This window comes from Xenia sp. Carnegie-2017, unplaced genomic scaffold (genome assembly GCF_021976095.1).
Source record: "Xenia sp. Carnegie-2017 unplaced genomic scaffold, XeniaSp_v1 HiC_scaffold_6, whole genome shotgun sequence".
NCBI classification, from domain to species: Eukaryota; Metazoa; Cnidaria; class Anthozoa; order Malacalcyonacea; family Xeniidae; genus Xenia; species Xenia sp. Carnegie-2017.
The window spans coordinates 2,428,479-2,444,421 of record NW_025813526.1 but is presented as its reverse complement, the minus strand read 5'-3'; the positions used below and the strand labels follow the sequence as shown (position 1 = coordinate 2,444,421).

The following is a 15,943-nucleotide window of genomic DNA, read 5'->3' as shown; positions in this document are numbered from 1 at the left end:
ACTGCTGTTACAGCCCTGAAAATGGAAAATATTAACAAAGATGCTATGGTTCAGCCATATATGTTTGAGCCAATGCCAGATGAATTTGTAGAGAGTGAGAATTCTGACTCAGAAAGTTCTTCGTCGAGCGAAGTAGATGATCAGATAGACGAGGAGTTGAAGCTATGTATAGTTGGCGTAAAACTTCACTCAGTTGGTGTAAATGCGGCCATTGTGAGTTGATGGCAAAAACGATTGAATGCTTTTGCTGTCATGAAAAAGCGGTTGAATATGACGAATATGATGGTAAACTTAAATGGGCACAGGATGCAGGCTTGTCTTGCGTGACTGAACTTGCTTCCTTCAATCAAAACATATCGGCAAACGTCCTTGAAATAGATACTTGGCAGTATATTGAAGAAAACAGTCCATTAGGTGATGACAAATTTGCAGTCATACACAAAATATACCGTCATGTTGCGTATCGAAGATGTTTGAGATGGATTTTTCATATTCTTGGCAAGAAATGTCGAAGGCCATTTCCATCTTGCATGTACAAATGCATACGAGGGAAGTATTGGTCATCTGATGCACTTTACACTCATTTCAAATATGCCAAGTAAATTGAAATTGGATTTGAGGTATTTGAGATTTCAAGGCTTTTAAATTTTCATCATCTATTGTTGCATTTTATGGTTTGGCAACCACAACTTTCCGTACATGGACGATTTTTATTCCTACAATAACATCAATGTGCTTGTAGCACATTTTCCCTTGCAAAGACATACTATGTCATTAATTTTATCGTTGGGCAAAGCAGGCGTTGTGAATCTACTGTGTCTGCGAGTCATGACTTCATTTTTTGGCTGCCTTTGCTTCCCACACAAGTATGTTTCCACAAGTGAGGGAGGTTCCTTTGGAAGCAGTGTTTTTGCATTCTCCAATGCTATTTTTGTGGTGTTGAAATCTTTGCGAAGTCTCACACTCAGTCTGAACATCTTGCACATAATCTGAAAATGTTAAATGTATTTCGCATTAACATTTTGTCATTAATGATTCTGATTTGTCTATTAACTCTTACTGTAGTTAGGACAGTCGCTTATTGGTTTAACTACATCTTTTTCTCCTTTGTGAGCTTTAGGGTATGCAACTGACCATCTTTTTTCACCTTTTTGTGTTGTTGCTTGGGGTCTATTAGCATTTTCATTGTAATATAAATTGGCACAAAATAACCTGAAAAATTCACAATGGGTAACTGTATAGGCTGGAATAACACATTACTCTTTATTGGTCAATGCAACCCTTTTTTAAAGTAAAATATGTGAGAAAAAATGCATGATTTCAACTGGCCATGAGTGAGTGATATGGATAGTATGTATTTTTTGATGCAAAAAGATTATCAAGTGAATGCTTTGCCTCCAAGCCTGATGTTTGTTGGTGACTTGACAACTTTCTAACTGCATTTATCAATCTTGGTCTTGAAATAAGTTCAGTTAGTTTCTTATGAGCTGCACCACCTTCAAAAGTATAAAGAGGTCAGTCTTATGAATACATTGATAAGAAGCAAGATTATAATATACATGCAAATGCTTTGAGACTTGTTAAAGAACAGGTGCACTGTGCACTTATTTTTTTGTTAATAGTAATGAAGTCTCCATGAACGAATCGGAGCTAGATACTACCCTTAACCTTTTTTTAACTATTGCCGTTCAGTAGCTTCATGCAAGCATTTGGTAAGCACCTTGTTGTCTTCGTGAGTATGAATATCAGCAATGTGATTTGCCAAACTTTTCCAATTTTCTTCTTTTTCAATTTCAGTGCTGCTGGAGCTTGCCACCCAATACAAATGATTTATGATGGACTGTTAGATAAAGTTTAAGATATAGCTACAAGTGTCACTCATACTCCTCTGGAATGGCATGATATATATTTTTTAAATGTAGTTACCCCAATCCAAGGCTTAATTGCACAAAATTTCTTCTTTTTTTACAAGTTTAAGTAACCTCTTTCTCTCCTAAAAGGTTCAATTTAAATACATCTTACTTTATCACATGATTCACAATTCCAGTGATTTGATTCACAACTGATGCACTTATATTTGAGTGATTAATACTTGCAAATAGAGAATTAGCTGCACCTTTGGCCACATGCCAAACATCATAAACATGTTCTATTTCTGGCTTCTCCTTAGCCATGTAAGATGTAACCTGGATGTGTCTGTCAGTCACAAGCTTGATAATTTCAACGTCACCATTTTAAAGGTATGCAAGTTGACGCTTGATGGATTCTAGCTCCATGGCGTTGGAATTCTTGACTTCAGTGCTCTGAGTATTGATAAAGTATAGAGAAATATCATACGAAAGAAGACTATATTACATCAACAGAATATTTTCAGGCAATCATTATAATATGTTATTAGGCTCTCATAACCTTTATGATCTGTGTATCAAGTATGACATTGTTATCGACGTCCAAAGAACTCCCGGAAACAAACAACCCGCTGTGACCTGGGCCATCTACTCGCATATCTGACGCAATACAGCAAGTTTGTTCTTTTAGTTTTTGTAACAATCTCTTTTCTCACAACCCCAAACATTGAACACGGCAGGTATAACATACACCGATTGCAATCTTGAAAATTCACGACGTGTGAAACATTTTATTTTCAATGCACTGAGAAGTCGAAGAACCTAGCCACATTCTAGCCCTGTGGCCAAGATGCCTGAGGCCAGCATCAGGTGAAATACCGGTAGTCTATTACACAAGGGGCCTGTGCACCATGTAAAGCTATGGGTTTTGTCTAGTAAGCATTGAACGGATATTCTGGAAAAGGTTCCAATGGTGTTTGCTACGCTAACAAGGCATTTACTACCACATTTAGAGCAGCAATTGAAACATTCAACCACGGAATCGTCAAACACAATAAATTTCCTTTGATCTTGCAGAAGCTTGTTGCGTGACAAAATCTTACTCGTGCATTTAGATTCTACATTGCTGTTAATATTGTCTTCGAACTCTGAGTCTTCACTATTTGTATCTCCAAGTACGAATTCTTCACTATCTGTATCTTGCTCCTGATCATATTCATTTCTATCATTTTTGTCCACAGTTTTGGAAAATCTGTTATCGTCAAGACCAATATCAGATGTGCCAAAAGGTGACTGTACACAACCCAGAGTGGCTTTTGTTTCATCTGTCTGTGAACTAGTGGATGTCATTTTTGCACTTTTTGTAAAAAGGTCTGCCTTTAGTCTCTCTGCCGTTATGAATGTTTGAGCAGCGACACTTTTAAATTGTTTTCGATGATTGTAGCATCTGCACGGCTTTCCAATTTGTGTCGATTTGTCTTTTTTACTTTGTGTAATTTTTCTTTTTGACAAAGAACTAGCATGGTGCGTTGTTTGCATTAAATCTGAGTTCTCATGGAAAATAACCTCCCCACGAGAACTGCATGTATGGAAAGCCATAGTGGACAAAAGTAGTGAAGAATTTTTTTGGAGTCGAGTTTTTTTTTACAGTCGAGAATTTTTTTTTACAGTCGAGAATTTTTTTTACAGTCGAGAATTTTATTGGAGTCGAGAATTTTTTGGCAATTAAAAATCAAAAACTAAGTCTGATTATAAACTAAGAGAAAGATAGCGAAGCTTTTTCATTTCATTGCTGTGGTTTTATTAGAAATGTCAAACGTCTCAAGAGCTGTTGACGAAGATTTAGAAAATTTGTTATTCCCGATACAACACTGTATAGAACGTATAGATAGGAACGATATTCTTGGTAACTTCAACTTTTTAGAACATTTATGTGATCGCCTTGAAGGACATATTCGAATAATAATGGCCATCTCTTTAGTCCTTAGAAATCAACAACATCCCATATCGCCGCTGATAGCAAACTTACTCAATATATTAAGAGAAAAACTTCAATTTCTGCTAACACAGATTACTTTATGTAATGAGCAAGTTGCGATAATTTGTAGAATTCCAGTCCCGCAAGAAGCAAGCTCTGGAGGCAGACGTAGATACATTGTTACAGCAGACCAAATTGAAGAATTACGCAGTACGGGTATGAATTGGAAAGCCATTGCCAGTTGCTTGGGAGTGAGTGCCAAAACTCTTTACAGAAGAATACACTATGGTATAGCAAACACTTACTGTGACATAACAAAACAAGAGCTTGAAAGATACATTAGAGATATTTTAAGATTGACAGCCTTCTCTGGCGAAACTTACGTAAGAGGAGCTTTGCGTGGTCGGGGTATTCATATCCAAAGGTGGAGAGTTAGGAAGCATTAGAAACTATTGACCCTATTAACCGTGCCATAAGACGGAGATACGCTATACAAAGGCGGGTGTACAATGTGAGGAAACCAAATCATCTCTGGCACATTGACTCCAATCACAAACGCATGGTTGCATCGACGGCTATAGCAGAACTATTATTTATTTGAAATGCTTCACGAACAATCTTGCGCATACTGTTTTGCAATGTTTTGTCAATGGTGCACAAAGATTTGGGATTCCATCTCGCGTACGTGGCAATAGGGGGGGGGTGGAAAATGTACACGTTGCACGGTTTATGATAGCTAATAGAGGTCTAAACAGAGGAAGCTTCATAGCCGGACGCAGCGTGCATAACCAAAGAATTGAGCGCCTTTGGGCGGAGGTGAATAAGCCTTTTCAAAAATGAGGCGGGGACTAAGGCGATTTTTGCCTGCAAGCGTTTCTGGGATCGTTACCGGGGACACAAAATTACCTCGCGAATAGAAGTGCAGTGTTTATACATATGTTGATGAAGTGTTTATGTGATTTAGCAAGAATGCCAAAGTATAACTGCTGTGTGCCAGGTTGTAGCGACAGCCACAGAAATAAGCCTCGCGATTTCAAATTTTATTGCTTGCCAAAGGATTTAGAACTGCGTAAAAAATACGATGTTCTAATAAGAAACGATAACCTCAAAGTGGCGTCTCCGAACACAAGGATTTGTTGTGATCACTGGGAAGGCGGGAAAAAATTGAGCAGAACTCATCTTCCGTCTGTTTTTCCGTGGACTGTACATAAAGAACAACGCAGAGAGATAACCAGAGCCAGTCAGGAAAAAATTAGTAAACACAAACGCAAGAGAAAGAACTTTATGCAAAATTATGAAGTTGATATTGAAAGCGAACAACTACAAAACGACCAAGCATCTCATCTTCAATCTTCTGCTACTCAGACAGACTTGGCATGTTTCTGCAAAGCTAAGGACCATGTCCTGCTACTTCAAGACGTTAAAAAGCAAATTATAGAAGAACAAATATTTCTCGAAAGTGAACTGCTGCGTTTAACAAAATTACTTGAAATCACCAAAAGCAACCTGGCAAGACAACAACAACGACAAAGTAGATTTGATATTGACAAATACAAATCAAGTGATTCTGATATAGAGTTCTATACTGGTTTATCTAACTACAAAATGCTGACATTTTGTTTCAATTTAGTTGAGGAGTCAAGAATTGATATTAATGGTGATAATACAGATGACACACAGATTAGAAGACCAAAGCTTGGTAGGCCAAGAGCACTAAGTTGTTATGAAGAATATATTTTGGTTTTAATGAGATTAAGATTGGGCCTTTTTGAAAAGGACTTGGCTCACCGATTTGGCGTGGCAGTTGGTACAGTCTCGAACATCATTCGCAAGTGGATAAAACTGCTCCGTGCAAAACTTGGGTCATTAATCAGAATGCCAGAAAGAGATACAATCAAATATTACAGCCCCCCTGCATTCAAACAGCTCTTCCCCCAGGTAGTTATTGTAATTGATTGCACAGAGATTGAGATGGAAAGGCCATCAGCTTTGAACAATCAGTCTGCCTGTTATTCTTCTTACAAAAGCAGACCAACAATGAAGGTTTTAATTGGAATCACACCTAGTGGTGTGTTGTCGTACATCAGTGAGTTATTCCCTGGAAGCACTTCTGATTTGGAAATAGTTAAAAAAAGCAATTTCTTGGACATTCTCTCCCCTGGAGATAGTGTCATGGCAGACAGAGGCTTTAACATAAAAGATGAACTTGCGTCAGTTGGTGCATTTCTTGAAGCTCCTTCTTTTCTCCAAAAGAAAACCCAATTTACACAAGAAGAAATTAACAAGAACAAAGCTATACCTAGCCTGCGCATACATGTTGAACGACAAATGGAAAGACTAAAAAACTGGCACATATTAGATAGAAAGATCCCTATCACTATGGCCCCATTAGCATCAGATGCACTTGTGGTCATAGCAGCATTGGCTAATTTTTTGCCACCACTTGTTTGTTAGATTTTGCCTTCATTCTCATGTTTAAAATTGATAAATAAATAAAACAAGCCATTTCAATAATGATAATTTAGAAATTCAGTATCGTGATTAAAAACAGATTTACAGCAAAAAAGCCCTTTTTTTAATTATATTTTGACAGATATTAAATTTTCAACTGTTATTTATCCTTAGTAATTTATGTTTTAAAAATCTTTACAAGTTACACCATTTAATTATCTCCTGTGAAATTGTTTCTTGGCAGCCCATACTTGATCTTTGGATATGCTAGTTCAGGAATAATAAATTCTTCATAGAAAATCTTAAGTTTTGCCTTAGTATTGCACCAGAAATTAGAGTCAAAAGGTACTCTTTCAATATATATACCAGGTGAACAAGATCCAGCAATCACAAAGTCTGCCCACTTCCTCCCTGATAAATACATTCCCTGCTGTATTTGGTAAAAATATTTGTGGTTTCTGTTAATTGTAATACCACTGTTGTCAAGTTTGTGCTTGACACACATGCTTACGTAAGACAGCTTCTGTTAAACTTTCCTTTTCAGATGTTTCTATGAACTTCATTTCTAGGATACCTAAAGGTTCATTATTGTTCGAGGGATCACAAACCAAGCCATCAGGACTAGCCCCTAAGAAACCATCATCATGCTTGCCAACAATCAGAACTGACTGTGACACAGACAAATTGTCATGTCCACGTTTGTGTTGCTCCTTTATGTATTGCTTCATTATTTCTGGTTCCATTTCTAGTCCTTTTATCATTTGCTTCGTTGCTGAAAATTTGGCATACAAAATTTCATTAATGGCCTTTGTTGGTGAGGTTGTTTGTTTAAGTACAGCAGCTCTATAGAATTTAGATGCTGTAATGCGGTATTGTCGATGTAGGTGCCATTTCTTATTAAAGGATTGCTCTCTAGTTTCTTTTTCAATTTCTGAGGCCTTTCTGTAGTCTATGAAAAGGCATTTCTTAATCTTTTCCATCCTCTCTTTAATGGCACTCATTGCCATAGGGTTGTCTTGAACTTTTATGGGAGATATGAGTTCATTCTCATACTTCTCAACTGGGATATCCTGGGGTAAAATGTGACAACATCCAATGGACTTCCTAACCTCATTTTCTAGTTCTTTAAATTTGTTAAAAATGCTTTGTAAGTTTTTACTATTTAAACCTTCCTGGTTAATGGAGCTGACATCCTGGTATTTGCATTTATCTTCTGCTTTTTTGTTCTCTTTGTTGTAGTCATATTTCTGGAACTTCATTGCAGAAATTGGCTGCACTTCTTCTTTTCTCTTTCTTGGTACACTCCATTCACATGGCTTTGACATGCATGAAATTTCTGAAGATGACTTCTTATTTTTCTTACAAATAGAGTCAAGGAAAAAAAGAGTTGCACAGACGTGATTACATCTCCCATCCACACCTGCTGGGCACCCACATTTGGCTGACAAAACAAAGCCAAATGATGAAAGCTTAATGTAACAAGTATATACCATCTTTTTCTTCATTGAAGGCAAGACCTGACTTTTGATGTAATGTTTTGAATCCTTGTGGAGATAATACAAACACAGCACATGGTTTGACTTAAAGAAATTATAGCCTTTCACTAGAGGCTTAGCAGTTGAAAGTCGTCTTTTGAATTCCATGCTGTCTATCATAAACTTCCATACAGTGCCAAAAGTAACTTTTGGTAGATTTGTTAGGTCGGCACTATATCCTGTGGTAGGAAAACTTTTAACTTCTGATGGCAATGTCTGATGTAGGAGACCAGCTTGTGCTTTCTTTTTCAAAACATGAACGCCTCCATCAGGGTCACATAGATACTTTTCCGCCAGTTTATGTTCGATATAATTTTTGACTCTGCAATAAAAAATATATAGTTATTCGTTAAACGATTTTTAATTCCTTCATAAAAAGGACGAAATAAATCAAATGAATGTTAGATTATATAAAAATAAAAACTTAAAATTAAAAGTAAATTACTGACCTCAGTCGTAAATCAGAGAGTTTACCAGAGGTTTTTGCTCCTCTGCAAAGAAGCCATCGTCGTAAAATTGCACAATTGCATTCCTCAATCGGCTTAGGTAGCTTAGCTCCGGGAATATCACTTTCATTTAGCGAAAAACTTTTATCTTTACACTCAAACGCGCTTTCCATCTTCACTTTTTTTTCCAACTATAATAATATAACAACCTGTCCCCACTAACAATCCCAGACGTGCTTGCGGGCTAAAACTTGCCCTAGTCCCCAACTCTTATTTGAAAAGGCCTATAGAGTGAGTTCCTCCTATTATAAAGATCTATTCCAATTTATGGAGGAAACCGAGCTTCTTGATGCGCACGATGAAATTGATTTGTATGCTCTGCACCATGTTTACATTCCTGCAATACAAGCCTCACTCAATGAGTTTGTCAACCAATGGAATCATCATGGACTTCGAACTATGCGGAGTATGTCGCCCCTAGCACTATGGCGTTCTGAGCTTAATGAAACTGATTTAACAGACATTAATATTGATAATGTAAATTTATATGGCATTGATCCTGATGGCGCGGTAGGTGATATCGAAACGGACAATATGGTTGTTGTCCCTGAAAATTCAGTTGAGTTGACCGAAGATCATGTCAATGAAATACGCCGCCTTGTTCCGCAACCTTTAAGTGATGACGGCAATCACGGAATTCACCACTACCTCACAGTTCGTCAATATTTGCAAAATATTTTTCAGTAACAATAGAAACTATTTAATGAAAGATTATTAGAATGAATTGAGCCTTAAAAATATACCATTTTATCAACAATCGTCGTAACTGCTTTCATTGTCACATATTAGAAGTCAAAGGATTTTTTTATGAGGTGTGCCGTTCTTGCATTTGGTGAAGAGAAACACAATATACACTATAATTTATCTACAAAACAATTTCTTACTACATAAATGTATCATATAATGGGATATTGTGAAGTAAAACTCTTGATAAAAGAACACTATAACAGAACAGTTGTATACGTACGTATACAGTATAGTATAACTTCAACCACAACATTGTTGTTTAATTGTTCGTCTTTATCCATTATCTATTAAACTATGTAAAATGACCATGCAGCTTCTCGTCGAAAAATGTTATTGAATTCCTCGGACAGTTCGTTGTATGACTGGTAAGTTGATGGTATTATCAGTAGAGGAGCACATGTGTGCGCAACAGGTCGACGTGCGTTACCTGATTCATCACTAAATGCAACCTCGATTGAATCAACTGCAATGATGTTGCTACCAGTAACATACTGTAGAAAAACACTAATAACGTTGTCGTCAAGAGATTTAACAAACCGCTTTGAATGAGAGAAGCATTCCCGTTCGGCATCAGAGGCTGGGCTTGAAATAAAAAGCTTGCAAACCTTTTTCTGGTTTGGCTTTTTTGCTCCATAAAAACTCACCAAACTCTCAACAGTTTCAAATTGCTTAAAACCTTTCAGTTGCTTCAGGATCGGTGACCATGCATTAGCCACGTATTTTGGACGCTGTATTATTTCTTGACGAGCTAACTCCTCAATAATTTTTGGCATCGAGCTCTTTTTAATCACCCTGCGGCACTTAAAACTTGAAAGCACGTCAGCTACATCTTCGTCCAATGACGGGTCGGGGCATTCATCACTGATACTTCTTTTTAAAGTTTCACTTTCGTCCTTTGATATATATTGATTAAAAGACTCTACTAGCCAATCCTTAGGAATTGCGTCCTCCGAAAAAAGACAGGAAGCAATAAATGCACTGGACAAAGTAACAGGAAAATATCCAAAGTTAATAAATCCTGCTACAAGAATACGAGCAATACTTTTCCATTCACTCTGTTGGTAGTCATGACGTATAGCTGGGACTTTTTCGGAAGCACCAGTAGCCAGTGAGTTATAAAACTCTCTCCAAAATATGCTAAGCGCCTCTCGTTTTACACCAGAACCTCTTCCGTTTTCGATATCTCCTGCTTCGTCGATAAATACAATCTCTAGGCAACACGCCAAAATACTTTCGTCCTTGAACGCAATAATCATGTCTGCTAACACATTGTGGCGGTTAATGGCGATTTCCTTAACCAAACTGTTTTCATGAAGCTGATTACCACTGTACAATTCACCATCTGCATCAATATTTACGTCTCCATCATCTTTCAAATCAAATAATATAGCACTTTTTACAATCACAAAAAAACAAAGATTTTTATCAGGCATAAGTAACAAATTTATTTTTATAACACTTTTGGTAAAAGTGAGTGATTGATGTCTGCAGATAAAATTTATCACAGTTTAATAATATTAATAGTAGTACTAATAATAATAGCAATAATACAAATAATGCAAGGACTAATAAGGATACTGATGGAAAAATGCTAGGGTACTTGGGATACAATTAAAGATAACAGTTATAAAATATTCAACTAGTTTGTATAGTTTCTTTGGCATACTCTATATAAATAAAAATAAAAATACTGATGATGATGATGATGATGATGATGATGATGATAATGATGAATATTGTGGAAGACTTAAGGAAGATATAAGGATACATTTAACTATTTGTATTTCAAACAACATGGTTTTAGTGGTTTAGTTGTTTTTATTATAAACTATTTAATGTAGTTGTGATTATTTGATTCTTTAACTGGGTCAATAACTTTAACAATGTCTGACTCATTTTATTTTCATATGCATGGAAACATTAGTTACCTTGTTAATCAAATGGTTCTTCCAAGTTTGTTTCAAACAATTCACACTGGTTGTTTTGCATTTCAGTAGAAGGTTCAGGATTGGTCATATCTGCAACAGCATCATCAAGCTGCTTATCATTAATGGCTTTATGTTGCTTGAAGGGTTCATCTATGACCACAGTAGTTTGATTTGTTTCTCCAAATTGAACTTGATTTGCTTGATAAATTACAATATATGAATAAGTGTTTATGACAAATACTGAAATATAGACATTACACAATTTTGCTCCTTTCAATGTATAAAAAGCTTTAAATTATATATTTTAATCTTTTTTCATCTCTAGAACACGTATATATACTGCTATAGATTTTTCATAAGATTTTACTCCAAAACAATAAAAAAAAGAATATTTTCTCAAATCCCACCTTGAAAATTGTTAGTTAAGATTTCATTAAGACTTGAATCATTTGATAGCCTCCATAATTCATCATCCCAAACACATTTTCTGGAAGACTATACCTTTTACGTTTCTCTTTATTTATGCTGATTTAGGATTTGTCTACATGGCCTAATATAAACTGGTTTGTTGTTGCTAAAGATTCTGTTGATTACAGAATCATTTAAATATTGACCTTGAGCTAATGTAGGTTTGAGAACTGCTGTATGGACAGAATGCACAATCTCAATTTCCACGTCATCAGGCAGGGTTCCTTGAAAAGCTTGGCGTATTTCAAGTTCTACGTCAATGTCAGTCCACTCTTTGTGAAATTCAAACGCACTGATGATGTGTCCATTTTCCTGCAGAAAAGCATTTCCTCCTTGACGAGGTACATACTTGTCATCTGGACCTGATAGTAACATAAGATCACGCGAGAATGGCCCAGTACTAACTTTTTTCGATTTAGAATATTTTCTCCGACGATTTGATCTCATAGTTGACCGAAATATCTTCTGGTATTGTAGGAAGGAGTTGCCAGATGTGAAGAGGAAGCTGTGACGGATGCATGATTTGTGCAATGCGACAGCATTGTATTACTTGGTTGATTTACTTCCATACCTGATGATAATGAATGTTGTCCAAACGTCTTTCTTACTTCATTCTCAACCGAGTCGTGAACTTCAACACTAGCATAGTTATTGGAAGATGCCTCAGTACTTGCCAAGGCATCCGACAATTCTTCGATACGGTTAAATATTTGCAAAAGTATCTCTTTTGCGCCAATGATCTAGTACCCATTCTACTAGATACCTGACTCAGCCAAATTTGTATAGTAATGAGTGAGGCAAATTTCTACGCGGCCGCCATTTGCAAAGGTGGCAAAAGCACAATGGCGGCATATAAAAACATTAATGTGCTGAGAGAAATCGACTTTGAGAGCGTTTTTATGATGCTGTTCTACTGAAGTTGCATTAAAAATGGTGAGTAATTTCTTTAATATTGTTAAAATGTGTAAAATTTTTAAATACTTCAGATAGAGCGGTCTTAACGTGTATTTTGCGACCATAAACTAAAGGCTGAGAGTTACATAAGTATGAACTACTAATCGTGAGTATTTATTAATTTACATCTTTGCTGTTCTCTACGCTTTTTATCGTAAACCAAAAACATATTTACAGAAAAAAAGCGACAAAATCGCATAACAGCTATCCAGAACTTTGATTTGAACACAACGTTTACGGTTTATATGAATTATTTTACCTGAACAACATAATTTTAGATCTATTAACAATATGACTGCATCGTTGTAAAAATGCGCTTATTTTCACTATTTACAATAAACCACTATTAATTATTTTTTTAGCATTTACATTTACTTGGTTGTGGTGTGGATGTTCATCAAAGTCGACTAGATTCCTTGAAATAAAACAAGCTTCATAGATTGCTGGCAAACACCAATTTTGTTTTTGTGGAGGATATCTTTATTATATTGCTTACCATAGGTCGAAAGTCGTAAATTAATGTATTTTTCAATGATCTGTTTGACAAGCTGTGATGAATGTAGATCTTCAGTTATTGCTTCGTGATCAACATCATGCTCGTTGAGTTCAGGAAACAAGCTCTTTTCTGCAAGCTCTTGGTTAATAAGATGAACCATTATAGTCTTCAAGTTTCTCTCCTGCTGGAAATTTTTTGTTTTTTTGAACGAGTTTCATGAATGAGGACTTGAAAAGCTCTTTCAGATGCAAATATTATTTTGGTCACACCATTAGAAGGGAGAACAAGACCACCACGATTCTTCAAACTGATTAAAGATAAAGATGTAGTAGTTTGGAAGTGTGAATACTTATGATCATGAACTGATGATGATTTTTTTGACTTAAGCAAAAGAGCTCTTGCACATTCAGTACAGGTGATTCTATTGATTATCTTTTTTACAACAAACCCAGCAATATATCCAAGTATTGCTTCTTTGTATGATGACAGTGAACATGATTCTAATCCAGAAACTAAACTACTGACATATTGTGTGTCCTTTGGTGTCATCTCTTCTACTTCAAAGGCTGGAGCATTTCTTTTATTCCATTTTAATGAAAAAATAGAACCAGCAGATTCATTTTCGAAAGTCAAACAGTTTGCATGCTTGGAACCAATGATGGAATTTCTTAAAAGAATTTTTCGTAGACTGGACTTAAATTGTACAGTATCTGGATTATTGTTGAAGCCATTCTTACCACGTATGCATGCAAACAGCAGCTCAAGGTGGTCTTGGGACATTTTGTATGTCAGAATGTATTTGAAAGGATCATGTTCCCTTGTAAGGAGAATATGAGCCAACTCTTTAATGCTTGATGCTGCTACTACAAAACCAAGAACAAATGTTTTTCTTCTATGTTTGATCAAAGGAACACCAGAGTTTGTTTTAAGGGAAAAAAGGTATTCAATTGACTTTTCTAAAGTTTTTTTCCATGTGTTGTGATCATAATTTTTAATTAGCAGCAATTTTAAAAAACACTTGAGAAAAACGACGATTTTTTTGAAAGCAAACATGTTTCGACATTATCAGAATGCCATCTTCAGTGCAGAATGGTTAGTGTTAAGTAATATGATACGTAATATGATATGAATAAATTAATTACAATGAATAGGATTATGATTTAGTTAGGAAATTATAAAATATTTACAAAAAAGGAAAAGAAAAATAAGTATTAAGAACTTATAACGTAAATATAGTGTTGTAGTGGTGAACTTGGATATTTAAATCGGGATTAGTTTTATTGATGTGTAGAGCTTCCTTGATTTTGAGTGAGAAAGTGGATTGATCAGTGTCGATGATTTTAAAACAGGAAGGTGAGAATTTGTTTTTACATGAAGGAGAGGTTTGAAGATGTTTGTAGATAGTGGAGTTTTTGTCTGTTTGAGTATGTTCCTTTATCCTGGTAGATAATTGGCGAGAAGTTTCACCAATATAGCGGGAATTACATCCTGCACATGAAAATTGATAAACTACCATAGATTTGGAAAGTTCGGGAAGTGGGTCTTTAAACGAAAATAAAGATTTTATTTTAAAAGGTGTGAAAATAAGTTTAACGTCAATGTCAGTGCAGTAGCGTTTAATGATTTGTGCGAGTTTGCGTTGTGTGTGTCGTGAGTAATCACCTATGTAAGGTAGTTTGAAATGACGTTTATTGTCAGGTTGTTGTATATCGTTAGTGTTAGTTGTGGAGTTAGATGAGTCAGTGCTTTTCTTGTTGTCCAAATAGTGTTGTATAGTGTTGTTGATGAAATGAAAAGGAAAAGAATTACGTTGGAGAGTGAATATTAGTTTCTTTAAATCACGTTGAAAGCCGATGTCTGTGTTGTTAAGTTTCCGTGTTAAGTTTCCGTGATCTGTGTTGTGATCACATAAAAAAAGTGGTTTTTTAAAACATTTGCCAAAGGGACTTTGTATGTTTAATATGTCAAAAAGTTGATCAACAATCCTTATGAATTCTATTGTTGCACTCGCATCACTAAGAGCTGGATGACCAGAAAGCATCAGGTATTCAATGGCATCTGCAACTGAACTGCTGAATGTTTGTGCTGCAACTTTCACATTCATCTTGTGCCTATGGAACTCAATGTGCCCCGTGGACAGCTTATTTGCAAATTTTAACCCTTCTCCCTCTTGAACTTTATGCAGCACTTCAATATGCTCCCATTTGATCAAACTACCTTCACTCGAAACCAGTACTTTAAGATCGGACAATGCATTTCTTGCCAGTTTTAGCATGTGAAAAACATCAGGAACAAAAAACAGTGGGTGTTCATATGACTCATAGTTAAAAGAGTATTTAATGTCAGACAAATTTGATCCAAACTCACAACCAAGGGCTTTCATGCAATAAAAATTGGTGGCAGTACCGTCACAAGTCACACTGTAAATATTTAGCCCATGTGAAGATGCTAAGCGAAACGATTTGCTAACCAGTGCACTCAAATTTGAAGAATTTATTCCACTACATAAAGTAAGTAAGTAAATGGACTCCGTCGTTTTCGACGTATGAGGGTTCCACACACAAAGTGGAACATCCTGGTCACTGAAATTATAGTGAAGGCAGCTGATCAGACTACAATCACTCCGTACCCTTCGCGCAACTACAACGCTGATATCAGCGTGACACAGGGTGACAAGGCTGCAACATTGCAGATGCAGATACAGTCATTCCACTACATAGCACGTAACCAATAGGACATTTCCAATGTCCTCGTAAATCAACTAACATAAACACAAGAGCTTCAGTAGCAACCTTGTCTGGATCAAAAGCAACAACATCCGCACCAAAATTGACAAACCCTTCATAATTTCCTTTACTTCTGTTGCAAACAACCCGACTTAATGTACATACCATCAAAAAGAAGAGCGCAGTCCCTATACTCCGGATTATTTCTTGCTTTTTCTTGTAGAAATGAAAACACATCATCAAAAAACCCTGGTTCACAGTTTACACTGGAAGTCCAGTTTGAGATAGCGCTTGGACATGGCAATGT

General features: G+C 36.1%; 2 protein-coding genes across 2 annotated transcripts; one reads left to right on the top strand and one right to left on the bottom strand.

Moving 5' to 3' along the window:
- The first annotated feature begins 4,794 nt into the window (after window positions 1–4,794).
- LOC124458378 lies at window positions 4,795–6,339 on the top strand. The gene has a single exon (XM_047008405.1). The coding sequence runs from the start codon at window positions 4,795–4,797 to the stop codon at window positions 6,277–6,279; it is 1,485 nt and encodes a 494-aa protein (XP_046864361.1). The 3' UTR covers window positions 6,280–6,339.
- Window positions 6,340–6,426: 87 nt separating this feature from the next.
- On the bottom strand, window positions 6,427–8,430 carry LOC124458377. The gene is given in 3 exon segments (XM_047008403.1): window positions 6,427–6,772; window positions 6,774–8,133; window positions 8,261–8,430. Coding segments are annotated over 3 exon segments (1,815 nt in total). The 3' UTR covers window positions 6,427–6,487.
- Window positions 8,431–15,943: the final 7,513 nt, after the last annotated feature.